The 27,330-nt window shown below is 34.9% G+C and overlaps 1 protein-coding gene and 1 long non-coding RNA gene across 6 annotated transcripts in view; one reads left to right on the top strand and one right to left on the bottom strand.

Annotated features, from left to right (window-relative positions):
- The window catches only part of LOC107588314 (testican-1-like), a 273,979-nt gene extending 258,420 nt beyond the window's left edge, over positions 1-15,559 (top strand). For 4 of the 5 annotated variants that reach the window (XM_016276361.1, XM_016276362.1, XM_016276359.1 and 1 more), the window contains 5 exons: positions 9,209-9,325; positions 11,577-11,798; positions 11,919-11,981; positions 12,070-12,207; positions 14,345-15,559. In XM_016276361.1, coding sequence (XP_016131847.1) covers positions 9,209-9,325; positions 11,577-11,798; positions 11,919-11,981; positions 12,070-12,207; positions 14,345-14,538 — 734 coding nt within the window. In that variant the 3' untranslated portion in view covers positions 14,539-15,559. The remainder of the gene's footprint in view (positions 1-9,208; positions 9,326-11,576; positions 11,799-11,918; positions 11,982-12,069; positions 12,208-14,344) is intronic. The other variant, XM_016276363.1, reaches the window with a different exon arrangement.
- Positions 15,560-18,262: 2,703 nt separating this feature from the next.
- Positions 18,263-27,285, bottom strand: LOC107588316 (uncharacterized). The gene is made up of 3 exons (XR_001609565.1): positions 27,228-27,285; positions 25,759-25,943; positions 18,263-18,504 (listed from the first exon to the last, which is right to left on the bottom strand). It is a non-coding gene; the product is annotated as an uncharacterized lncRNA (long non-coding RNA).
- Positions 27,286-27,330: the final 45 nt, after the last annotated feature.

The raw sequence follows: 27,330 nt of genomic DNA, 5'->3' as shown, positions 1-27,330 counted from the left end.
AAAAAAAAAAATATATATATATATATATATAAAAAACATTTTATTTCAGCTAGTTTCCAAGGTTGGTTGCTTGGTTATTCATTCATTCAACCAACTTCAGCTATAGTTGCCAAGTTAAAATTTCTCATTTTTGTTTAGTTTAAGTTGAGGTAAATTAATAAATATAAATAAATAAAAATAAAACTGTAAAAACGGTTTATTTAAAATACTAATAATGATGATGATGATAATGATAATATATATTAAAAAAAACTTTAACTCAAATGAAACTGGAAACAGAAAATCTGAAAATGAATTAAAAATAGAAACTATAATAATATATCAATGATATTAAAATAACACCATTATCCACTGACAAATGTTTCTCAAATCGCAGTTTTGTTTAGTTCAAAACATTCAAGCTTGGTCATTGTCAATCTAATATCAACTTATGCCACTGACATCAAACGTATTAATTAAAAATGTGCATATGCAAATTAGAAGCACACAGTCATATGCACGACTCATACTTTTACTGTGCATTTTTATCATCACTGGTTAATTTATGTTTTTATTGCTTGGTGCAGAACAGTGTGAACATGGCGTGAAACATCTTATTTTGTGTTGCATAAAGATAGTCAGGCAAGTTTGAGTAAATGGCTGTTTTAGTTTTAGATAGAACAAAGTTTGTGTTTTTGGTTGCTTTCTCTCCTCCTCTCTCTGTCTCTGGGTTCATGCAAATGTTTAGTCTGTGATCTGTTGGCCTGTTCTTTCCTAATTAAACAAGACTAAATCATGCTCGTTTAGCCTCTTTAGAGAGCAGAAGTCTCAGCGTGCATTTAAAACTCTTTTAATACTGCAGAATGTAATACTGAACTTTAACACACACCTCCACATTTGTCATCTGAAAGCTCTTATTAAACTGCTCAGCTGCTGGGATCTAATTAAGTGCAGAATGATATTAAATGATCATAGATTACAGTGTGTGTGTGGATTAAAAATAAATGTTTTAAAAACACTTGCAAGATTTGTTTAGAGAAACATCATCATGTTGTTCCAAAACCGTATGACTCTTTCTTTTTTGAAACACACACTTATTGGCAGAATATCGAGCTACTTACTTTCTTACAGTGAAAGCAAATGGAGACAAATGCTCTGGAGCTCCAAAAACAACACAACACTCCATAAAAGTATCATATACTAAAAAAAAATTGGTATAGGAAAGGTTTTTAATCAGAAATTGGTAGTAAATTGCACAATTAATTACAAAGAAATGGCAAGTAACTTTTGAAGTAGAAAAACTGAAATATTTTCTTAGAAAATGCAGGGTAATTTTAGTATTAAGATGCTATTAGTTTTCTTAAATATTTGGAATGTTTTTATTTCTTATATTTTCTGTTTTAATTTTAATTTTAGTTAACGCTTTAGTACTTGTCATTTTTATATTTTTTAATGTGTATAGTTTTCACACATTTGTATTTCAGTTTTAGTTTAATTGTTTTAGTGTATCAAGTTAAACTAAAGGAAAATAAGAAATTAAATAGAAGAAAAAAAATATATATATAAATTTAATGAAACATTTTTATATTTTATTATATTTTTACCATATATTATAAATATATTTCTGATCTTATCAGATAAGATTGAGAGCTATGCATGGGAGAGTTTTAACAAATGCACTGTAAAATTATTTTTCAAAATTGCAAGTAAAATAAAACTATTGGAGTACATTTGTCAAAAAAAACCCAATTATTTGGTCATCAAATAACCGTGTAATAATCACAAGTTCCAGGATTAATTTCTAAGTTTGACTGTTAAACATGGTTGGATTTCTCCCAACAATAGTTCTTTGAAGTACGTAATGGAACTAAATTGAACAACTAGTTAATGCAGTGATTTAATTAGACTCTCTGCTGTAATTTCTCTCACCAGTCCTGTGATCTCGAGCGAAACCCGACATTACAGTCCAGAGAACATGCTGTTTAAAACAGCAGCTTAAAGAGAACCTCGCCTCATTAATATTCATGAGCTAAGTTTTGACTATTAATATCATCTCAACCAGCACACGTGTGAATCAAAGTGTTGGTTAAATGGTTAATACATGTGTTGTCTTGTTTAGACTCTAGCAGTTCTCAACCTTTTTGACTCAAAGAACCTCATTGTCCAACAAAATGGTAAGATATTTCTGGTAGTTCTGCTGTAATTTTTACAACGCTGCATGTTTTGAAACCTTTTTATTAACAGAAACTGGGGGTGTTGAGATAAAAAAAAAAAATTTAATTAGGCGCAACTCATTTTGCGATTCAAGAAGATTTTGATTCTGTATGTATTTTAGATAGATAGATAGACAGATAGATAGATTTTATTTTATCTAAGTCACATCTGACTATATTGCACCTGGGTCAAAATTGCATATTTGAGAGAGAAAAAAAGATCAATCACATACAATAAAAATAAAACAAAATTAAAAATAGGATTTCAGTCCACATGCTTATTTTGTTTTGTTTTGTTTTGTTTTGTTTTATCTATCTATCTATCTATCTATCTATCTATCTATCTATCTATCTATCTATCTATCCATCTAATCTGACTATATCGCACCCGGGTCAAAATCGCATATTTGAGAGAGAGAAAAAAAAGATACAGTAAATCATTTTTTATTAGTACATTTTAAAAAATAATGTAAAATAGTTGCCCTCAATCCACAACAATTGTTAAAAACTTAATGGTATTTATAACAGAAAAATAATGAAATAGAATTGTTTTTTTTTATTAATCTAATTTTTAATTCATCTAAATCTAATAGTGAATAAAATTGGAAGTTTTGCACGCTTGCCATTAATTGCATATACAGTGCCTTGCGAAAGTATTCATACCCCTTCATTTTTTTTTCATGTTTTATGTTGCTGCCTTACATTAAATTACTTTTTTCCCCACATCATTCTACACTCCATACACCATGTCAAAGCAAAAGACAGGTTTTTAACACCTTTGCAAATTTATTAAAAATAAAAAACTTAAATGATTCCATTGCATAAGTATTCAAATATCTGGGACAGTTGAAATGTAGCTCAGGATCATTCATATTGCTTGTAGATGTTACTACACTTCGAGTGAAGTTAACATGTGGCAAATTCAATCGAATGGGTATGATTTGGAACGGCACACACATCTTAATAAAAGGTCTAACGGCTGAAAATGCATAGCAGAGCAAAAACCAAGCCCTGAGGTCAAAAGAACTGCCTGTAGAGCTCAGAAACAGGTTTGCGTCAAACCACACATCTGAGGGAGAGTTCAGAAAAAATTCTGCTTCATTGAAGGTTCTCAGAATCATGTAGCCTTCATTATCCATAATGGAAGATGTTTGAAACAACTAGAACTCTTCCTAGAGCTGGCCTCCTGGCCAAACTGAGCAACTGATGGAGAAAGGCCTCGTCTAGACTGGTGACCAAGAACCTGATGGTGACTCTAGTTGAGCTCCATTATCATATGTGGAGATAGGAGAAACATTTACATTTACATTTTACGTTCAGTGGATACTCTCCAAAATAGCGCTACGGTGACTCGGAGGAGACGAATTGTTGAATCAAGTCGTTATTTTTGTTTTCTTTGCGTACAAAAAGTATTCTCGTCGCTTCATGAAATTCAGATTGAACCTCTGATGGCAGATGGACTATTCTGACGATGTCTTTCATACTTTTCTGGGCCTTGACAGTGTTATTTACTTGGCAGTCAATGGGACAGTCACAAGCCTCCTGGTTTTCATCCAAAATATCTTAAATTGTGTTCCGAAGACAAACAAAGCTTTTACGTGTTTGGAACGTGTTTGGGGGTAAGTGATTAATGAAAAAAAAATTATTTTGGGGTGGAGTAACCCTTTAATGAAAACCCAGTCCAGAGCATTCAGAACCTCAGACTGGGCAGAAGGTTTACCTTCCAACAGGACAATGAACCTAAACACAGCAAGAGTGGCTAATAGACAGCTCTGTGAATGTCCTTGAGTGGCCCAGCCACAGCCTGGGATTGAACGCAATCAAATATTGCGTCTGCCCCCATCCAACCTGACAGAGCTTGAGAGGTGAAGAGGCAAGGAGAAGAATGACAGATAATTGCCAAATGCTGATGTGCAAAGCTTGTCACATAATACCCAAAAAGACTTGCAACATAAGGCAGCAACATAACAAAACGTGAAATAAATGAAGGGGTATGAATACTTTCGCAAGGCACTGTATAAGTTGCTTTGAAATATAAGTCGCACCACATTTTAGATGATAAAACACAACTTAAATATAACCTATACAAAACAAACACAATAACTGTTGTTTATCTTTACTGCTTTGATTATTGTTGAAGTGTTGTGAAAGTGAGAGAAAAAGGTTCACATGCAAGTTTAAAAGCAGATATCAAAGAAAACTCTACAGCATGAACATGGACAGAAACTAATGCTGTTTTCACCTTCATTGTTGTATTCCTGTGCCCTTTCTCTGTAAACTCAACAGAAACACACAAAACCAGGCCAGAAATGTGCTTTACACAAGTACACAGACATGAATGCTTGGCCAGTATATTAAAATGATGTGTTCCTGTACACGATAAACCTGCATTCTTCAGTAGACTTCAGTTAGACTCAAATATCTGACACTAAATGTTATGTTGTTAACTCTTTCATTTTACATTTAGTTTAATGAATTGTTGGTTCATCATGACAGTATTTGATCAGAAAGACAATCTGACCACAGAAGAAGAAGGATTGCATGTTTGCATAAATGTGTAGAGTATGTTTCTAGCCCAGTGTTAATTTTGACAGCAAATTTTGATTTAATTTTAGTCATAGTCTTTAGTTTTAGTCATATTTTAATCATCTTTTTAGTTTTAGTCGACTAAATATCATACGATTTTAGTCAACTAAATCAACAGTAAAAATGGGGTTAGTTACAGTGTAATGCATTTATTAAGCATTTCTCTAAAATTTCCAAACTTATTATATAGGTTTGATATTAAGGTTAGTGATATTAAGCACAACATGCCTTTATGTTAAAATGAAATAAAACCATTTCTCATAAAGAACATGGTCTTCTTTTTAATGAAATACCAATGGTTATATTGGCTAATCATGCATCCTTTATAGCAACTTTACCATATTCCTTATTCTTTCAAGCAGACATATTTATTTCTATAAATACATTTAGATTCATCTTTTGGGCTACTAAAGTTTTTCAGTCAAGAGCAATGCGTGATTTTCTGTCTTTCTTTTGTTGCTTGATTAACATCAAAGACTCGGACAATAGCAACTAAATTATGCTGCTATCCCTTTAAAACCGAATGTGCAGCTGCAATGGATGCAATGTACTGATGATACACGTTCTCCCTACTGTTTACGTTCACTTAAGATGTAATCAACTGTGTTTACTCACAATACTCACAATAGTTGTGAGTCAAAATGGACAATTCAACATCATTTTGTGTGTAATTCTCCGTTCATGCGACACGCTGTGAGACGCGCTTTCTGTGTGTGTATGCTTCAGTGTCTGCGCTCAGAAAACCAGACTGAGAGTTCTCTCTTGCGTTGTCAGATTTATCCATATGTCTGCTCCTCTCTTACATATTGACATTTTTTAACGTTTTATGAGACGTGCAGCAAGTGTATGTTAGCTTATGTCCCGCCGGTTCATATGTACGCATCTAACCTCCGAACCACGCAGCAGATTCGTTCTGAATGAATGTCTTTCCAAATCGTCCCTCCCTAACATTTTCATCTAGTTTTTATTCAGACGAAAATGTCAATACATTTTCGTCATAGTTTTTGTCATTCAAAAAGAGTTTTAGTTTGTTATAGTCTCGTTGTCGTCAACTAAATTAACACTGTTCTAGCCACACAGACACAGCACATTTCTATTTCTAGATGAGTCTTTTTTTCTTCTCTGCTCTCAGATCTGGCCGTTTATCTGAGGAATAAGGACAGCTGAGCGTGTGTGTGTGTGTGTGTGTTATCGCTTTCTATCAGTCAGGTGGCTTATTCTGAAAAGCTATTTCCCTCCTGATACTCACCAATTTCCAGTTTGCAGCTTTGCACTGATGTTCGTGGAAATAGAAGTGACATGTTTCTGTCACAAAACCATAACAACACAATTCGGCTGAATTATTGCACTTTAAACACTTCAGTTTGACTCCTGCAGACTTCCACCTTTATACTGAAGTTAAACATGCGCTTGTTCTGTGTAAGAAGATGCTTTCACTGAGGTCCTCTCCGTAAGCGCAGCAGTGTGATTGCACATTGTGTGTGCTCAGTGCTGGTCTATTGTTTGGAGACTGGCAGGCGTTAACAGCAGAGCTGTGTGTCTGTCTCTGGTTAAGCTGCAGCGTGTGTCGTTTCATTAGGGTTTATCTCTGTGTAGGTTAATTACATTACAGGCTCGTAAGAGTGCGTACACAACACACATCAGTCGTCACGGTAACGAGACCTGTTTTACAGCACTTCATGGTGCACCATCAAAGCCTTTACTGCACGTCCTCCTCCTTCATTAAAGTCTTTGTCACATGACTGCAGTCAAGCACACTCGTCTGTAGAAGTGAAGTGTGTCGTCTCGCAAGTGCCGTTACTAGATGGAACTGTAAAAATAAAGAAAAATCAGTTACACATCAGAAAGCTGATTTATTGCAGTCTTTTTTATCTTATCTTATCTTTCTACAGAACCGCTTGTCCTGTGTAGTGTCAAGGGAATAATGGTGCCTTTATTATTTTTATTTTATTTTATTTTGTATAGATTTTCCAAGCTATCTAGGTGTGTGGGGAAACAGGAGCCTATATATGTGTGTGTGCATATATTGTATTGATTTTTTTTTTTTATCGATTTTACAAGCTATGTAGGTTTGTGGAGAAGCAGCCTACATTTACTTCGCACTCCCTGATTTTCTTCTCAGCTGTTTCATAGATTTATTGCAGTCGCCGTTTCAACAGTCTCAAAGAGTTTCAGTCAGCTGGTTAATCTTCAGCTATTTCTGAAAATAAAATCAACACTTTCTGAATGTTTTCCCAGTCCAGCGTGTTTACTGGCCACACACACAGAGAGACACATGCTAAAGGTAATCTCCATAATCCTCCCCACTGGCACAGTGTGTTTCTGCTGCTTTATGAATAGTGTAAACCAGAGTTATGATTGCAATACAGACACACACACAGAGATATGATGCGATGTATCATAGCACAGATATATCAGCAGAATAGAGGAATTACACTGCAGTGTTATCTGGTTCCTGCTCAAAGGTGTGATTCACACAACTACCAAAATAATCCAACACTCTCAGATATAGAGACATACTGGATTATATAGAGGAGAATGTGTGTGTGTGTGTTACAGTGCTGTAAGACTGAATATAGACCAACAAAACAAGACTTTGCATTCAAAATTAAATCGCTTCCTTTGCAGTTAATAGAGCTGTTTCTTCAGTTTTGGCTGACAGATGCCCTGTTTTAAATCATCCTTTAAAAAATGTAAATAAATGCGTTTGTATGGATATATTTTTGTCCGTTTTGTTATATATTTAAAACTCCTTGCTGATTGTGATGTTTCTGGCTTACTAATCATCTTTTATTTCTAACTGTAAGATCAGTTATATTATATTATATTTAGTGCTGTGAAACGATTAATCGCATCCAAAATAAAAGTTTTTGTTTACATATGTGTGTATACTGTGTATATTTATTATGTATATATAAATACAAACGCATGCATGCATATATTTAAGAAAAATATGTTGTTTATATATTAAATATATTTATATAAAATATAAATATATAAATGTATATACATGTAAATATTTTCTAAATATATACTGTATGTTTGTGTATTTATGTATACATAATAAATATACACAGTACACACACATATATGTAAAAAAAAACTTATGTATGATGCGATTAATCGTGATTAATTGTTTGACAGCACTAATTATATTATATCTATTTTAATTTTAGTACAAGTTTATGTAATTTTTAGTACTTTGTTTTACGTATAGTATATATAGTACATCAAGTTAAACTAAATGAAAATGATACATGTTGTAACTAGGTTAAATAATGATGTTTTTTATATTTGATTTTATTTCTGTGAATATTTATTTTATAAGTGACTAATAAACTAAGTATTTCTGAATATAATTTTATGATAATTTATAAGACCAGCTGATTGGTCTATGAGGTACTTCCTGTGTAGACAGGATGTTAGTGTTATTTTTCCAGTTTTTCGATAGCACAGTTCTGAATTCGTTGTTAAACATTCAAATGTCAATTAATTCACAGGGAGTCACGTGACCTTATTCCAGCATGGCAAATCTCATCGAGGAAACAACATTTTATTCATGTAGTTCATTTGGAGCAATTCTCTGAAACAAGCCCCCATTACGGCAAAAACTCACATTCTCATTACAGTGAAAGTGTCAAACAGCTGCCCTACGGCGCTCTTCAATTCCTCCTCGTGAATTCAGACATGTCGATTCAGATGAGAATTAATTTAACATGCGACCTCGATGTTTGTCAGAAACACTAGCGTATTCGGTCTGGAATATTCTCCTGGGCTTTTAGGAGAAAATCACTGACATTTCCGATTCAGACGGCAATAAAATCACAGACCAGCAGCTGTAAGAGCTGAAATTACCTTAAACAATCACAAAAAAACAATTACCATCTGAATAAAGCCCTTGATTTTATTCTGCTGAGGCTTCCCTGCTGTTTCAGTCACTCACACACTTCATAATAACAGAAGAATCACGAATAAGAGCTTTCATATCTCAGTTATTTCTTCTAGATAGCATTGAGATCTCAATATGAACAGATGATTTCAACTGCTCTACATTGAATTCATAGCTCTAGACTCTAATTAGATGGCAAGTTACTCATTTAGGTCTGGGATTTTAGGTGAAACATATTTTATTGACAACAAAAGTTAACTCCATTAAGTTTCCAGAGCCGTGAAGGAGAAGCTTTTGTGGAATGAAATGTTCTTCTGATCTCTGACCTGGGTCTGTTGAGTCTCTCTGTTCAAGGACTGTAATTGTTTCTTTGTAAATAGAAATGAGCATTGTTTGGAGAGCAGAATGTTATCAGAGTTCCTCAGTGTGTGTGTGTGTGTGTGTCTGTGTCTCCTGCACAACTATTGTGAAGTCAGACAGATAAATATATCATCAGCTCACAGACGTGCTCATTTAAATGTGTGTTTGTGTGTTTCTGTAGGCTGCAGCGATGCTGATTTGAAAAGTTTAGCATCCAGACTCAAAGACTGGTTCGGGGTTTTGCACACAGACGCCAACAGAGACCTTAAGGGCACCACGAGTGACACTGCACAAGGACGTAAGTGTGTTTATGTGTTCAGATCAATCTCAGAGTCACTACCACTTTATTAATGCTTTTCTGTCCACTATATGAAGAGTTCAGATGCAGAAGCCTCTAAGTGCATTTTTATCAGGCTCCTGTGTGTAGGTTCAGTAATTTCACTTGAACAGGCAATGCATAGTTTTTTTTTTTTAAATAACTGAACATAAACATAGGAGCCTGATAAAAATGCTCATTTTAGAAGAAAATTTCAGACGGCACTTAGAGGCTTTTGCATTTGAACTCTTCATATTATTTATTATTATTTTACTTGTTTGCTTGTCTGTGGAAATCTGCAGAGCTTCACATATTTGTGTTGGAAAGAAATGTTGCCTTTGCAAATGACATATGTTGAAGTTGAAGTACTAAACTTACTAAAATGGAAATATAAAAGCTGCAGATTTTCTGTCAGATCTAAAATCTACTGACAGATTTTGTCACAGTAATGTCATTTTTCTGTTCTCAAATATGTGAAGCTCTGAAGATTTCCACAGAACTGGTAGTAGTACACGAAACGTTGTGTTTATTGTTACATTTACTGGTTTTAAGAGGTTAAAATAAATAAGTAAAGAAAATTTAAATGTTTAAACTGAAACGTTTAAGCTGACGTACTATGCTTACTAAAAGTAATAAAATGGCAAAAGAACATAATAATAATATTACTGAAATAAATAAATAATCATTTTAATTCACCTGTAGCAAATTTGCTCAAAAGGGAAATGTATATAAATAATTACAGTTAATTATGATTAATTACAATTATTTATATCAGCTGCCAGTAGTAACTGTAGCAGAATTAAATCCAGCGAACATTCTGTGTAAGTTCATATCAATTCTAGGAAGGATATTTCCGTGACCACAGAAAATACTTTCATACAGTATTAATGCTAGGGATTTAACGATTCACTCAACTCACGATTCGATTCGATTCACGATTTTATTTTTATTTTTACAAAATGAGATTTAAGACAAATTACAAATTAAATGTGTCCTTTTATTATTGCTTGGACAAAATGCTGCATGTTTCTTTGTGAAATTGAAATATAACTATAATAATATACTAATATAGCACTTGTATATTATTGCTCTTTTGTTGGTTTTGATTGCTTCTATTGTCCTCATTTGTAAGTCGCTTTGGATAAAAGCGTCTGCTAAATGACAAAATGTAAATATAATGTAAATGTAAATAACAAAACTAAATTGAAGTTTTAAAACAAGCCCCAAATCAAATAAATAACACAAATAAAATATAATATATAAACAAACTGTGCTCTTTCCTTTTAAAATTAGAAGCAACCACTGCATTTTAATCATGATCCAAACAAAGATGCTGCATACATGCAACATGAGCAGTTTTTAATCTAAACTACATTGTATAATTTCGAAATTTGAAGCAAAAACAGTGAAACTATACATAACAAATATCTGCATGAAAGCAGACGAGCTGAATGAGACGCAGATTCACTCTCTGCCAGCAGGTGGCGCTTAAAGCGTTTCATTGGTTTCTGCTGTAAACAACTTTAATATGCATTATACAGAGGCAAGATGAAAAGAAAAAATACCATCTAAATTTTTCTAAAGACAGTAAGTTCCCCTCAGACATGCATTCATATAAACTCCTACCCCTAATTGAATCGCGATTTGTTTAGCATCTCAACCGATTTGAATCGTCACATATTTAAATCGATTTTCGTTACATCCCTAATTAATGCATTAGAGCATGTAGTAAGGATCAAAATCGTAAAGGCACAATTAATTTGCAAGGCAGAATCAGAAACTCATGTAATTTGTGCACAAGAGTTTTATTAACTAAACACTAACACAAACTAGTCTAACAAACAAACAAACATACATACACCCACTCGAGTTCCATATGCAAATTACCATGCTCTCACACAAAGAGTCATAAAACTCCCCAGTATTTCCAACCTCCCGCTTGGAATTTCAGCTTTTCTCATTGGACAAGCCCATCCTGAGAGGCGTGAATCTTCTCAGACCTTAAAAGGCTCACGCACAGTTCCGCCCATGTTGTTTTTTTCTTCTGCTAAGTCTTTATTTGTACTTTTTATTTTATTGTAGTATTAAAACCAATAAATATAACACAAAGAAGAGTGAATCAAAAAGATAATTTATTTATTTAGTTACTTACGTATTTATTTATTGTAATACGTTTGTCCACCAGTGTGAACCTGACCGTCTCTCTCTCTCTCTCTCTCTCTCTGTCCTGTAGGTTTCGACACCAGCATTTTGCCCATCTGTAAAGATTCTCTCGGGTGGATGTTCAACAAGCTGGACATGAATTACGACCTTCTGCTCGACCAATCAGAGCTCAGTGCCATTTACCTTGACAAATACGAGCTGTGCATGCGGCCACTGTTCAACTCCTGCGACTCCTTCAAAGACGGAAAGCTGTCCAACAACGAGTGGTGCTACTGTTTCCAGAAACCTGACGGTGAGTTATACGACATTATACATATACATTATATTGGGCAGTATTTCACAATGGGGAGCTAGGCATAATTTGAATTAGAAAAGTCACAGACACTGGAAACTGTTAAATGTGTTTCTCCAGGCATGCCGTGTCAGAACGAGATGAACAGAATTCATTCTCAGAGCCGGAGGAAGACTCTGATAGGTGGGTGGATTTGATGAACAGCTGTTAGCTCCTCCCCCTGAATCCAGCATGAAACGATTTGTAATTGTGTGTGTGTGTGTGTGTGTAGGGGCGTATGTGCCGCGCTGTTCTGAGGACGGGTATTTTAAGGCCACTCAGTGTCATGGCAGCAGCGGTCAGTGCTGGTGTGTCGACAAATACGGCAATGAGATCGCAGGATCCCGCAGACAGGGAAACCCTACCTGTGGTACAGACACTAAAACACACACAGCCTGCTTCACACATCAGTCTTGTTTTAGTATTATCTACTGTATTTATTCATATTTCACATAGCTGTTTGCACCTCGCTCTTTTGTCACTTAATATTTTATTTTGGTGCATCAATCTATTTAATTACTTAGTATATAAAACTATGATCCACACTCACAAAAACAGTCTTCTTTTAATGTTGTGTTTTACAATCACCAGCAGGTTCAGGTTGCTGGTGATTGTAAAACACAACATTAAAAGAAGACTATTTTTTGTGAGTGTGGATCATAGCTTTACATATTAATATTTTAAATTATATTTTATTTTAATATTTTCATCTATCATTTCAGTTATTTTTAGTTTTTTTTTGTGTGTGTTTTTGCCCTTTTTTTTCTCTGTAATTTTAGTACTTCAATTTAAAAAAAATCCATTAATTTACCAAAGCAACATTTTATGCTTGTTTTTATAGTTATATTTTATTTCATTTTAGCTTTATTTCAGTTTACATTTCTAAGGCCCGGTGCCAGGACACACAACTTGGGGGGGCTTTTTTTATTTCTTAGGGGGGGCTGAATCGGGAATCGAGCATTCATTATTTTCAAGTGAACGCTCAAAATACATTATTTGAGTAACACTTTACAATAATTAACTAACACATTAATACTTTAGCTGACATTATCTAATCAAACGTTTTTGTAAAGTGTTACAATTATTTATTATTAAAGCATATATATGTTCACAAAACACTGTTAAATTAAACAGAAAAACACCCAATACAAATAATAACCTTTTCCTTACCTAAATTCTGCGTTTGGACCAGACTCGGTTGCAGAATCACTTCTGTGCTTCTGAAATTATTATCTTTTTCTATATAGTGTACTAGTTTTGCTATTTCTGTGTCCTACGTGGCCGCTTTTCAAGCATGAAAAAGTTATTTAAATTCTGAAAATATTATCGTATACAGCATGCAAAGAGTGCTCCCTTTAAATTAATTAAAAACTGTCACTCATTCATCACGATCTCACAAAGTAAAAAACAAACAAAAAAAAACAATGAATGTGACTACACGATTAAACTTTTTTTAATGTCTTTGTTAGAAAGAAGTTACGAGCATGATAGAACTCATCACTGGACAAAAAGCGGTGAGTGCGTGGATTCCAACCTAAACAACTCTGATTGGCCATTGCGTTTTAGAAATCAACAAACACGTCTGTGATTGGCTATATTGCTCACATCTGCAGCCTCTGGCACGGGCCTGTATATATATATATATATATATATATATATATATATAAGCTTTATTTAATTTACTGAAAACAATTTTTAATGGCTTAAGTTTGTGTTTTTGTTGTTTGTTATTTTATAATTTTTTTTGTTTTTATTTTTAATATTTCTATATATCTTTAATTTGTTCTTATTTCAGTTTTACTTTTAGTAATGGTAGTACTTCAACTTCAGCTTATCGATAGATAGATTATTTCTGTTTTAATAATTTTAAATAATTTTGTTTTATTTCAGTTAATTGTTGAGGCAACATTTCTAGTTTTTTTATTTTAAGCGTTTCATATATATATATACAGTATATATATGTGTGTGTGTGTTTGTTTTTAGCTTTATTTCAATTACTGAAATTACTGAACTTTTAATAATTTTAGTAATTTTATTGTGTAGATTTTTAATATTTCTATAGAACTTTAGTTTGTTTTTATTTCAGTCTTAGTTTAAAAATGTTAGTACTTTAACTAATTTCATTTAGTTGCCAAGGCAACATTTCAAATTTTCCTTTTTTTTTTCAAGTTTAAGTTTTTAATATGATTATTTTAATATTTAATATTATTTTTTATATTTAATAGTAATATTTCTATTGTATTTAATTTAACTTACTTTGAAAATGTTTAATTTGAGTTTTAGTCAACACTGATATACACACACACATTTTGATTCCTGCAGCAAACTCTGACATCTGAAGCTGCATTATTCAACAGTGTTTCTTGAGTTCTCTGTCAAAATGTATAAAATATCATATTTTATATATAATAAATGATCTTCCTCAGAACACACACGTGCACCCGCTATCTATCCGCCTGACACCTTCCCTTTCATCTGCCTCTGTGTGTGTGTGTGTGTGTGTGTAGACGAGGATCAGGAGATGTCTGGAGATTTCGGCAGCAGCGGCGGCGGCGCCGTCATTCTACTGGACGATCAGGAGGAGGAGTCTCCACAGCGTGGGCGGGGCCGACAGAAAGAGAGGCGGGGTCGACTCCACCCCCGCGGGGCGATCGAGGACGACGAAGACGGCGAGGACGACGAGATGGGCTACGTCTGGTAGCTCCGCCCACCCATCTTCCACTAATTAACCAGGGACCCATGTTAAAATGCACAGTTCTGAAGCCATTCCAGCTCCGCCCCCTCAGACACGCCCCCTTCTTCTCATTCTGGATCTAAACTTGTCCTTCTCATTCTCTCTTTCTCTCTTTCCTCAGCCGCCTCTTCATGTTCTGTCCTCTGTTTTCCCTCATTCAAACTCTCCTGGATCACTCTTGTGTATTCTAGACCGGCTCTAGACGGTAGACGTGCATGACGAGATTGTTCAGCATTTCGGGGGCTTCATACCAGTTCTACATAGGATCTTTTTAAAGGGTTCGTTCTCAGTGGTGATGTGCATGAACGCCACTGCTGAATGCAGGAGACGACGTCTGAGACCTTCGAGGGCGAGGATCAGGTGGGCTTAAGCCAAACGCGCACTACAAGACCGAAGCTCATTGTGCTTTCATGTTTTAAATCTGCCACAAGAGGCTGCGGATCGTAGTGAACTCACAGCATTAATGTTCGCTCTGTGTGAGACACACTACAACTTATCACAGATGCTACAATACTAGTTAAAATCTCAAATCTGAGCAAAGAGCAACAAGGTAATGAGATTGCAGGAGAAAGAAAATGGTGAATTTCTCCCAAAGCACTGGCTCATGCATTTTTTGGTTTATTTTTATTTTTTGTTGCATGCAAAAATGACCTGAAAGCCCTTCCTTTTGTGTGAGAATGAGAGAGTTTGTGCAGGATGATCTTGTAATTAATGCATGTAGACTGTATTAGTTGAGTAAAATGTGCACAAAAACAACACAAGAAACGGTGTAAATGTGCAGAGCGATGAGCTTCAGTCGGGTTGTGTGTGCTTGACTTTATGCTGCTTTCACGTCAGTTCACAATTACTGTAATTATAAGTAGCAAATCCCATGCATGCGACTGTGAACTTATAGTTGAAATTCATTGCAAAAAGTGCTGCTCTTGTTCAGTATTTTTGTCTTGTTTTATAGCACAAATTTGATTTCAGTTGCCAATACAACATTTATATTTTATTTTATTGCAGCTTCATTTCAATTTTCAAAAATAATTTCTAATGGTTTTAGTAATTTTGTCATTTTTATTTTTTTATAATTAATATTTTTACATTTTAAAATAAATGGATAATTAATATTATTGATTTCGACCTAGCTTTTTATTTTAGTTTGTCATTTTAGTACTTTTTAATTAATTTCGGTTAGTTGCCCAGGCAACTTTTCTAATTTTCATTTACTTGATATGCAGAATGACATAGGATATTGAGTTTATGCTTAAAAGGAGAAAAACATCTGCCAGTGGAGTCAGAAAAATAATCTTCATTTGAATGAACTTGACTTCAAGATTCTTTTTCTGACCCTAATGGCAGACATTTGTTCTTCTTTTAAGCATAAACTCACTTCATTTTGCTCAATTTGTCTGAAAACAAGAACAAATATCTGCAAATGGGGTCAGAAAAATCATCTTGTATGTTTATTTTTCTGACCCCATTAGCAGATAGTTGTTCTTGTTTTAAGCATAAAATGTAAAAATCTTAGAAAACAAGACTTAATATGTCATTTTGGATTTGAAGTTAATATTTAGAATATTTTGATGTTTATACGGGAAAATATATCAATATTTTGATGTTTGTTTTCCAACATTTTGCAAAGGAATCTGAGCATAAATTCATGTGTTCACTATCACGAATGCCACAGTAAGAAACACCATCTGTGTCCAGGCATGTGAACAGAATCTGGTAATTGCAGTAATTGCGACGTGATGTGAGCGCGCCGGCTGTGAGCCTGATATTATCCTTTGTTTGTTGTCTTCAGCTGATGATTTAGTTTCAGAGTCCTTCATTCTGATTTGTTGTTTTTCTTTCACCGTCTCGGAGTGTTTAAGTGGATCGTGACCTTTGCGTCGGCGCTCTGTGCGATCCGTTCGCTGAAGCCGGAGAGTTTTGGCTTGACAGAATTCAGAAGCGATCAAACGGCTCGTCAGCCTGACCTTTTCAAACCATTACCGAACGCTTCCTCTCGCTGAAAAACAGAAGGCGAATGAAACCGCGTGACGGCTGTCAGCAGATGAATTTGCCGTCGTTAGCGCTTCCGTGAGACTCTGGGCCCTGGAGTCACGTCCGCCTCGAATCTTCATCTCATTCTGCATTCGTCATTTGATCAAAATAGTTGGATATGTCAAGCTTAAACAGTTTTATAAGCACACGCGAGGTTCATACGGCAGAATCTAGGCCTTCTGACAGGCATCACAACTGCCGCTTGCTGTTTTCTGCTTTTGCTTTGCATACAGTTCTGAATTTCTCACTTGCTCAGCATTCCCGCAATCCCCCACTCGGCTCCTATAGAGAAGGAACTGGTGATGCACCACTGTTAGACCGGATCTGATGATCCACGATCCACGATCCTCAAACACAAACACTGCAGAAGAGTTTAGTGCAGATATCAGATCACAGCAGCTTAGTTCTGTTCCTCTGACTATATTCACACACTCGTTTCTCAGCTTTCTGGCATGTCTTTTCTCGCTCATGTCAGCGGTGAGTTCTCCGCAGAAGGAGACGTTTTGCTCAGTGATCATATACACCGCTGCAGATGGATTTTACGAGGCATTTCGCACCCAGAGGGGAAGATTCTGGGTGCTCCTGAGGGATTATGGGTAACAGAGGAACGAACTGATGGGCTTATGGCTTCCTTTTTTCCTGTGTTTTCCTCACGGCACCTTTTCATTCCCATGTAAATGGTGGTTTAGCTTGGAGTAGGAGACATTTAATAGATCAAGAGGAGTGAATAATCGGGCAAAAATCATTTACTGACACTGATGTTGTTCTAAACCTGTATGAACAGGTTTTTGAAGAAAGATTTCACTGCTTTTATACATTACAGTGAAAACAGACTAAACTAAATAACAACCAAAAAAACAACATAAAAGCATCATACAGTCTTGAAATGAAAGGTTCTTTATTGGCTTCAAGGGTTCCACAAAGAACCTTTAACATCTATTCCACAAATGTTCTTTATAGTGAAAAAAACAAGATAAAATGATGGTTTTAAGAACTTTTCACTAAAAGGAATTGCATTTCTATTGCGTTTAAGAAATGCACTTCTAGAATCTCATTTGTATTTTATTAAATATGTTTAAAACATGAGATATGACAACAGACAGCATTAGTTTTCATGTAATTGGAGAGATTTGAGAGCTGTGGGAAGACAAAATCTTTCAGGTTTGGAACAACACAAGGGTTTTTTTCGTAGGATACCCTAAAACAGGGCTGCACGATTTCGAATATTTATGAAATGTTAAATGCAGTATTAAATGAAATGCAATATTAAATATTATTTCAGTGTAGAATACTAAATTGCATATTTAAGAAAATAATATTATTATATTGTTATAAACAACATCAACTATAAAAATAACAGTGCTGTTTATGGATTTCTTCATTTGTACAAATTAAACCTTAAAGCTTTTATTTTGGCAGAAAGCAGAAAGCCATTTTTTTGAGCTGCTCACGTGTAAATGAACACAGCGTCACGCTTCACTCTGACACACACAAAAATATAAATGTGCTAATTAAATCACAGCCTTTTTGATTTAAGTTAAGCCATATTGTGATTTTGGTTTTATTTTGTTTAATCATGCAGCCCTATCCTGAAATATGAGCATCAAGCTACAGGAAGTCCATCCTTCTTTCATTCTGACTCTCTCTCTTTCTCTCTCTGTTTATCAATCACATTCTCAGATGAAATCAGTTGTTGTCATGATAAGCTGAGAGTATCACACACACACACACACACACACACACACCCCGTATCTGATCTCTGCAGAACTGCATCATGGACTTCTGATGATAACAATGACCTTTGAGGTGACCTCTCCCCTCCTCTAGTGCTGCTGTGTGTCTGATGCCTGGCCTGCAATTGTAAACTTCCCCCGGCCCGTCCCGCCTCTGCCTGCTTCGCTCCTGTACAAAGGTGCAATAAAAGCTTTGTCACGATGTTTTCACATATTTTACCGCAAACACACACACACACACACAGGCGATCTGACCGCTCACACCTGCAGCTACAGATGAAACAGTCGATGGCCATATTTGCAAGAGTGTCCTTTGTTAATTCTCTATATTTTTTACTCTGTAAAGACTAATTAATGTGTAAAAACGCTTCGCTCCTGTACAAAGGTGCAATAAAAGCTTTGTCACGATGTTTTCACATATTTTACCGCAAACACACACACACACACACACAGGCGATCTGACCGCTCACACCTGCAGCTACAGATGAAACAGTCGATGGCCATATTTGCAAGAGTGTCCTTTGTTAATTCTCTATATTTTTTACTCTGTAAAGACTAATTAATGTGTAAAAAAACAAGAAAATGCTGAATGTTCAACTGGAGATGTAATTAATGACGTCATGTGGCTTCGTCCATTTGCCTTGCCTGAGTCTGGATGTGTAAAAACCCTCCTGTGGTCCTGAGTTCAGTGTACAGACCCTCCTCTGTCTGTCTCTCTCTCTCTTTCCACCGTCACAGTGCCGCTGTTCGCACCGGATTCACTGTTCAATTTGACCCAATGTGGGTTTTTAACAGCCAAAACTAACAGCTACCTAATAAAAGCTTTGTCACGATGTTTTCACATATTTTACCGCAAACACACACACACACACACACAGGCGATCTGACCGCTCACACCTGCAGCTACAGATGAAACAGTCGATGGCCATATTTGCAAGAGTGTCCTTTGTTAATTCTCTATATTTTTTACTCTGTAAAGACTAATTAATGTGTAAAAAAACAAGAAAATGCTGAATGTTCAACTGGAGATGTAATTAATGACGTCATGTGGCTTCGTCCATTTGCCTTGCCTGAGTCTGGATGTGTAAAAACCCTCCTGTGGTCCTGAGTTCAGTGTACAGACCCTCCTCTGTCTGTCTCTCTCTCTCTTTCCACCGTCACAGTGCCGCTGTTCGCACCGGATTCACTGTTCAATTTGACCCAATGTGGGTTTTTAACAGCCAAAACCAACAGCTAGGTGGCTGATCAGATTTAATGAGGTGAAATTAAATTATTGAAATGAAACATTCTAAACTCTTAAAAATGAAAGTTCTATATTGGCATTGATGGTTCAGTGGAGAACCTTTAACGTTTATGAAAGGTTCCACAGATTTTTCAAAAGAATATTCACTTAAAGGTTCTTTGAGAAACCAAAAATTGTTCTTCTATGGCTTTGCTGTGAAACCCCCCATTGAAAAATTTATTTTTAAGAGTGTATTTTATACATGATGTGCTCAAAAGTCACTAAACTACAAAACGGGAGAGTTTTCAGCGTTCAGCGCCCGTGGTCCATGATCTCAAAAATCAGCCAGTTCTGGGTCAGATCTGAAAAGTGAACCTGCTGGTTTTGATTGAGTAACATCAGACATGTTGCAGATGCCGGCACCACTTCGGTGGTTTCTCTCTGTTCTCGTGTTTTCCCATCATTTCCCCTCCTGATCGAGAGTCCCAGTGGAATGTTCTTGTTCTGTGCTGATTCGTTTGCTCTGGTTGGTTTGTTTTGTTTCTCTCTCTCTCTCTTCCTTTTTTATTTTTAGTTTTAGCTGTAAAATGCTTCCTTGAGAAATTGTTTGTCTGAATAAAACTGGAGTTTGTCCTCGTCCAGTTCTTCTCCATCTGTGAAGCTCTTTTCTGCTTGTGTGTCTCTGTAGGAAACAGCTCGCTGTGAGTCTACACAAGGTTTGAGAACTGGTTCTCATTATGAATATAATATAACTGAACCGTTTTCATTGCATTTGGTTCCACTAGCAGTTTTTGAACGTCTGAAATGGTGTTGTTTCAATCCATCAACAAATATTTGACCTCGATTTGTGCATTTAAAGTCACGCTGAAACTGAAGTAGCAGCAAATAATTTCTTCCATATTGTGGAAGAATCCACAATCTATATCCATTTTCTAAAAAAATGTAGGGCGGGACTTGGTTCTATGCATCAGTTGATTGGATGTTGATGGATTAGATGCGGAGTGGCACTCAAAAGTGACGGCAGATTACAATGAGTTTATAATTTCTACTTTTTACTCAGTTTTGATTTAGCATTTCATAATTTGAGCTTTATATCTCATCATTTTGATTTAGTATTTTTATAATTTCCACTGTTGTTTTATTCAAGCAGTATAAATGCCTGGAGAAGTCATAATTTCAACTTTATAGCTCATAATTTTAACCTTTATATCATAATTTTAGCCTTTTTTATCTCATCATTTTAATTTAGTATATCATAATTCCCACTGTTGTTTTGTTCATGCAGGATAAATGACTGGATAGATCATCATTTTTTTACTTTTTATCTCATAATTTTACTTAGTATTTCATGATTTCAACTTTTTATTTCATAATTTCAATTTTTTAAACTGCTGTTTCACCAGAAGGTCCATTTATGACATTTTGGTTAAACATTACAAGGTCAAACGTATCGATTGTTGTCTGAGGCTCTATTTCCCATAGATACGCCCTCAGAACGGCACGCATCCGTCAAAGCTAATGATCTCCAGCGGACACGGCAGACGCTGTTCCTTTGTCTTCATTTGATAAACTTTATTCACCCATTGATTTCATAAGACCCGATTTATATGCTTTAATTCATTAGGCCGGCAGAAAAATCCATTATTTTGTCAGTCACTCTTCCTGAGCGTCTGTGTCGCCCACTCGTTCTCTCTCTCTCTCTCTCGTTTCTCTCGTCTCACTCCATTTAGGACGTGCTAACTGATATGGTTTCAGTGGGACTCTAGAATGTTCCTCTTGTTCCAGAAATCTTTATTGAAGTGGGATCTCCTCACTCTCAGCTCCTCACCTCCGATAAAAGCAATTTTGAGCTGACAGCGGCCGTGGAGTTTATTTACAGACGGTAGCATGGGAATTTGTACCATCTGGACTCCTTAAAATACCTGCATTCAACATGTCAATTTGTCCCCTTTCAGAGTCCGTCAGAAAACAACAGAGATGTTTCAGAGGTCTCCAGAGGGATTGTGGGTAGCTGCAACATATGCCAGAACGTGTGTTCCCTCTATGAGTGAGACAGCAATTAGCATTAGTCTATTATTTCCCCGTATTATGGACCAATATGACAGGGATTCAGATTTGATGAATGGAATTAAAAGGTAAAACTCTTTTTTTGTGTTTCTTCCAGTTTTGTGTCCAATATCCGCAACATTAAAATTTTTTTTTTGGTAAATCATAATTTTGACGTATATCTTAATTATGCCAAAAACGACAAAGAAATTGAGTGCTTATGTCAGAATTATAACTTTTCCCCATAATTTCCACTTTTATCTATTAATTTGGACTTTTCAACTTTTTATCCTATCATTTCAATTTTCTTTATCTATTTAAGACTATTCAAACTATGTATCTCATCATTTTGACTTTTTAACTCAATGTAGTATTTCATATTTTCAGTTTATCTCATAAGTTTGAATTTTTGTATCACAATTGTCAATTTACTTTTTATCTCATAATTTCACGTTTTTAATTTCAAAGTTTCAATTATCGCCATAATTTCAACTTTTTATCTCATAATTTTGACTTGCCTCATAATTTCAACTTTGCTGTAATTATGACTATCCCATAATTTCAACTCTTTATCATAAATTCAAATTTTATCTCATAATTTTAACTTTTTGTGATTTTAAACTTTCAAAAATTTTGATTTTTATCCTATAATTATGATTTACGGTGTCATTTTAATCTATATAAATTTTTTCATAATTTCAGTTTATCTCCATAATTTCAACTTTTTACCTCATAAGTTTGACTTCTCATAATTTCAACCTTTTGTCATAATTATGACATTTTATCTCATAATTTCAGTTTAGCTCAATTTAGACATTTTTATCTCATAATTTCACCCTTTTGTCATAATTATGATTTTTATCTTATAATTGTGACTTGCATGCCATAATTTGGATTCATCTCATAATTATGACATTTTATATCATAAATATGATTTACCAAATCATGTTTTTTTTCTTATGTGGTGGAAATGTGCTTTCCAGCATGAGAAGAGTCCTGATCATCTAGTGTCTCGATATTGCAGGACGACACACACACTGAACTTTCATTTGAAATTTAATTTGGAGTTTGGAAAAATCCCTAGTCATAACCATGTGCTAATCTTCGCCTTGGCAAATATCACTAACTAGCGTGAGCTCATTCATATTGAAAGGTGGATTGTGATGAGATAAATTCAAAGGCCTTTCTGCACTAATGATGAAGACGGCAGGTGTTTCTCGCTCAGATCTGATACACTAACCACTAGAGGACGTGCTGCTCTTCCCACACTGCCATATTAAAGCAGAATAACGGCCTCATTCAGCCTGTCAGTCAAGCCTAAAAGGCACTGAACTTCTGCTTTCCCTCGTGTTTGACCTTCACTGCTTGAAATACGCGCACACACACACGCCTGCAGCAGTGTCACGGCAAATCCAGTCTACATGCACTGGCCTGATCTCAACTGTCTGTAAAACTCATATTTATATTTATGACACCGACGCTCTTAAATTCTCCATTAATCCACTTAATATTTCAGAGCTGAAGCATATGGCTGAAAACAAAGCAGCTCCGCTCATGAACGCTACTTTATCAGATAAAAATGCCATCTAAACTATTCTGAAGACAGTCGGTTCCCTTCAGAGATACATTCATATAAAACACCCGCGACGCGTTTTGATTTTGAAATGTCCAGAGCTCATGTTTATTCAACGAAGTCAAACGCCACAAATAAATCAATGTATGGGAAACACTGGTAACGTATAAAGAAATATCGGAAATGTGTTTAAAAATCATATCACCGTTATTGAAAAAAATTATATCGCGATACATATTGATATTGAATTATTGTCCAGCCCTAGATTCAGGTTAGTCAACTATGAGCTGTTTCTCTGTTCCGTCAGATTTCACTGCTTTGTGGGTCTTTTCACACACATATGTAACTAAAACAAATGTTAACCTTGAATCTTAACACTCAATCTGACCTTTGACATCTGGCCTTGAGGTCAACGGGATTCAAATAACTGAGGCTGCATTCGAAATAACATACTTCCCTACTGTATAGCAGGCAAAAAAACAGTATGTGACAAAAGAAGTATGTCTGAATTCATAGTACTTATGAAGGAGTAGGCAAAAAGTACCCGGATGACCTACTTCTGCCGTGATTCTGAAGTAGTAGTAGTGCATATGATGGACATTTTACTATCCCATGAGGCCACAGAGAGACAGAGGATTTATGAGTGGCAGTGACACCACACCAATTACTAAATACTTAATGATATGTATCTTTTCTGAAACTTCTTTAGAACATCGACAGTACAAAATAATGTCTTGACTGTAAATCTAGTTCTAACTGACCTTAAAAGACAACTAATATATAATTGAATCCACATTGAGTTAAATAATGACTCTATTGTCTTGAGTAGAGCTGCTTGTGCTAAAATTCAATCTCTTTCAGTATTGATGAATTTTGCAGTATTAACACATCGAACTGAATTGAATCAGCATTGAACTAAACTGAGCTGAATAATGACACTAATGTTCTGTAGAACAGCTTTACAGCTGCAAATTCTTCATAATTGATTAATTTTGCAACATTGACACTGTTATTGAACTAAACTGAATTTAATAATGACACTATTGTCTTTCTGCTGCTTTACAGCTCAATTGAAATTATTGAAATTTCATCGTTTAACTTTACAACCAAGTTTTTGAACTAAATTGAATTTAATAATGACTCTGTTTTACAGCTGAATTTGAATCTCTTTCATAATTGATTAATTTTGCCACCTTGATACTGTTATTGAACATAATTGATTTAAGATCAAACTGAATTGAGTTGAATAATGACAAAATCGTCCTCCATAGAGCTGCTTTACATCTGAAATTGAATTTGTTTTACATTTACTGAGGTATTGAAGTAAATTGAAACAAAATTTGAACTAAACTGAGCTGGATAATGATCTGTAGAGCTGCTTGTGAAATTGAATTTTTCATAATTGATTAAATTTACTACACTGATATTGTTATTGAACTGAACTGAATTACCATTGAACTTAATTTGAGCTGAATAAAGGCATTGTTGTCTTCTGTACAGTAGATTAACTGCTTAAATCATTTCATAATTGATGCATTTTGCAACATTGACACTGTTTTTGAACTAAGCTAATGACACTATTGTCAATATTGACAGTTTTTGAGCTGAACTGAATCATTGAACTAAAGTGAATTTAATAAGGATGTTATTGTCTTTTTTAGAGCTGCTTTACAGCTGAAATTGAATTTTTTATAATTGATGAACTTTGAAACACACTGCTATTAAACTGAATTAAATCAACACTGAACTAAATAATGACTCTATTGTCTTCTGTAGAGCTGCTTTCCAGCTGAAATTGAATTTGTTGCTTTTTTAAAATGATTGTTTTCCGGTTTATTTCTATGAAGCTGATTTGAAACAATCTGTATTTTATAAAGCTACATAAATAATCGTGACCTTTGACCTTAATCCTGAACCACAACCATGACAGTGCTGAGGACGTGATTTTTCCCTTAAATATATAAAAATAATAATTCTTCTAGTTGCCAACATTTTTCTTTCTTATTTAGTTTAACTTGATGTACTAAAGTAACTAAAACTAAATCTGAAATAAAAAATGTATAACATTTTCTAAATGATGTCAGGCTGGTTCTAATGACACTTCAACCCAAATCAGTCCAGACTAAAAATAATGCAGAACATAATATATATATATATATATATATATATATATACATGTGTGTGTGTGTGTTTATTTATTTATTTATTCATGGGCCATTAGAGGTAAACAAAGTTCACTAATCAGCAAAGCTATCTGCGATAAAAACTGGTGTCTTTATGATTACAAAAAAATATAATAAAATACATTAAAATAAGGTGTATACTTTAATTTATAGATATAGTAACAAATGCAAATGCAAGTGCACAATCAGCAAAACACAGGCCCTCCTGTGACCCCTCATCCTTCTGTTTGCTCAATCATTTTCGTTCTATTTCCAGAATAAAAGCGCCGACATTGAATTTGACATGAAGTTAAAGCATCATTCAGATGTTGATAGTGTAATAATTGTCTCTCATGCGGTGGTAATGAGCATCTGCCTCCTCTGATAACTGCTGCAGTGTCTGCGCTCGTAAACACTGACCTGACTCTCACCGGGAGCAAACGTCCTCACACCCTCCAGCAGACACATCCAGCCTTCCCAAAATAACCCGAGCATCAGTGCCACAGAGTCTCAGGGTGCTCAAAAGTGTTTGAGCCGAGAATGACTGAGATTGTCATCCTTAAATCGCTATTATCACAGATAGTTTCAGCTGGGATTTTCTTGGCCTGTGCAAGGGAAACAGATTTAAGTGTGTTAACATGGAAAAACACTCAATATAAACATGCAAAATCTTCAAAGCACTTTCAGTTGTTCCAATTGGAGTGTGAATTGTGTGAACACACATATTTTATCCCCAGCTAACAATTCTAGCTCCCAGAACGTTCCCAAAACAGATATTTTAATGTTCTCTGTTGGCTTGCCAGAAAAGCCCATACAGCAAAAAAATAAAAATAAAAATAAATGATATATATATATATATTTTATTATTTATTTTTTTTCAAATATTTGTTTAAATATATTTAAAAATATACAAAAGTAAAATGGCCAAAAAATATATTTGCTAAAATATATTTAAGAATATATTTACGTAAATATATTTTCTACCAATATAGGCCTAATTTGGCTCAATTTTTGAAAATGCACTCAAGTTATTTTGCCCCCCATATATTTCAATCCAAGCGAATACATTCCCATACGTCACATCTGAAGGAAACCCTTCATTTGCTTATATGCTACTGTAAGATTGACTAAATATATTATTAACTTCAAAAACATATTTCATTGACTGTAACGGTTTACAACATATATTTTGTCCAGAAAAGCTATAGAATTTACCACATGGGTGTTTCTTTACACAAATAGAATATTCCCTGTAGGTTTGGAGAGCTATTGTTTAATTAATAACAATAGTCTGAACATATCAACCATAATACGTTAAGATGCGTCTAATATGTAAGACTTCCTAAAGCGTCTATGTTTTATTCAGTGATTAAACTATAACTGGCTTGTAAAAGAAAGACTAACAGTTCAAATCTGTCCAGCTGGAGCTGCCTGTGTTTTCAGCCAACACTCAACCTGGATCCCAGCAAACACACCGACATATACAACGCCTGGTTAGACAAATCAAGAGTCTTCATATTTCAATGGCAGCTCTCTGGAGTATTTCTCACTGTGGCCATCACTGCTGCTCAGGATACAGCCCTCTGCTGGCCACAGCGAGACAAACGGAGGAGTCACATACCCTTTCCAACGAATACAATAAGCTAAATTGACAGGTTATTACATTATATACACTCACATCACCGCCACTTTAATATACTGCATGTTATAATGGATTAATTTAGTGACTACATCTGTAACTAAACTTACCAGGAAAGACACAAGTACTGTGGAACTAGGCTTAATATTATTGTATTAATATTGTTGGAAATGTACTTAGATAATATTGTGTTTAAGTAAATACAATAGCTATGTAAACCTTATCATTCATACTGAATAACAAAACATACATTACGCACTCCTTCGCGGTTAGATGATGCTTATTTCCGCTTCCGACGCAACTCTGAGCCAATCAGAACGACGCATTGCCCAGCAGCACTATTAGAGTTAGCG

This window comes from Sinocyclocheilus grahami, unplaced genomic scaffold (genome assembly GCF_001515645.1).
Source record: "Sinocyclocheilus grahami isolate Dianchi unplaced genomic scaffold, SAMN03320097.WGS_v1.1 scaffold102.1, whole genome shotgun sequence".
Classification (NCBI taxonomy): domain Eukaryota; kingdom Metazoa; phylum Chordata; class Actinopteri; order Cypriniformes; family Cyprinidae; genus Sinocyclocheilus; species Sinocyclocheilus grahami.
Note: the sequence above shows the minus strand (reverse complement) of the source record. Positions and strands in the feature narration are given on the sequence as shown.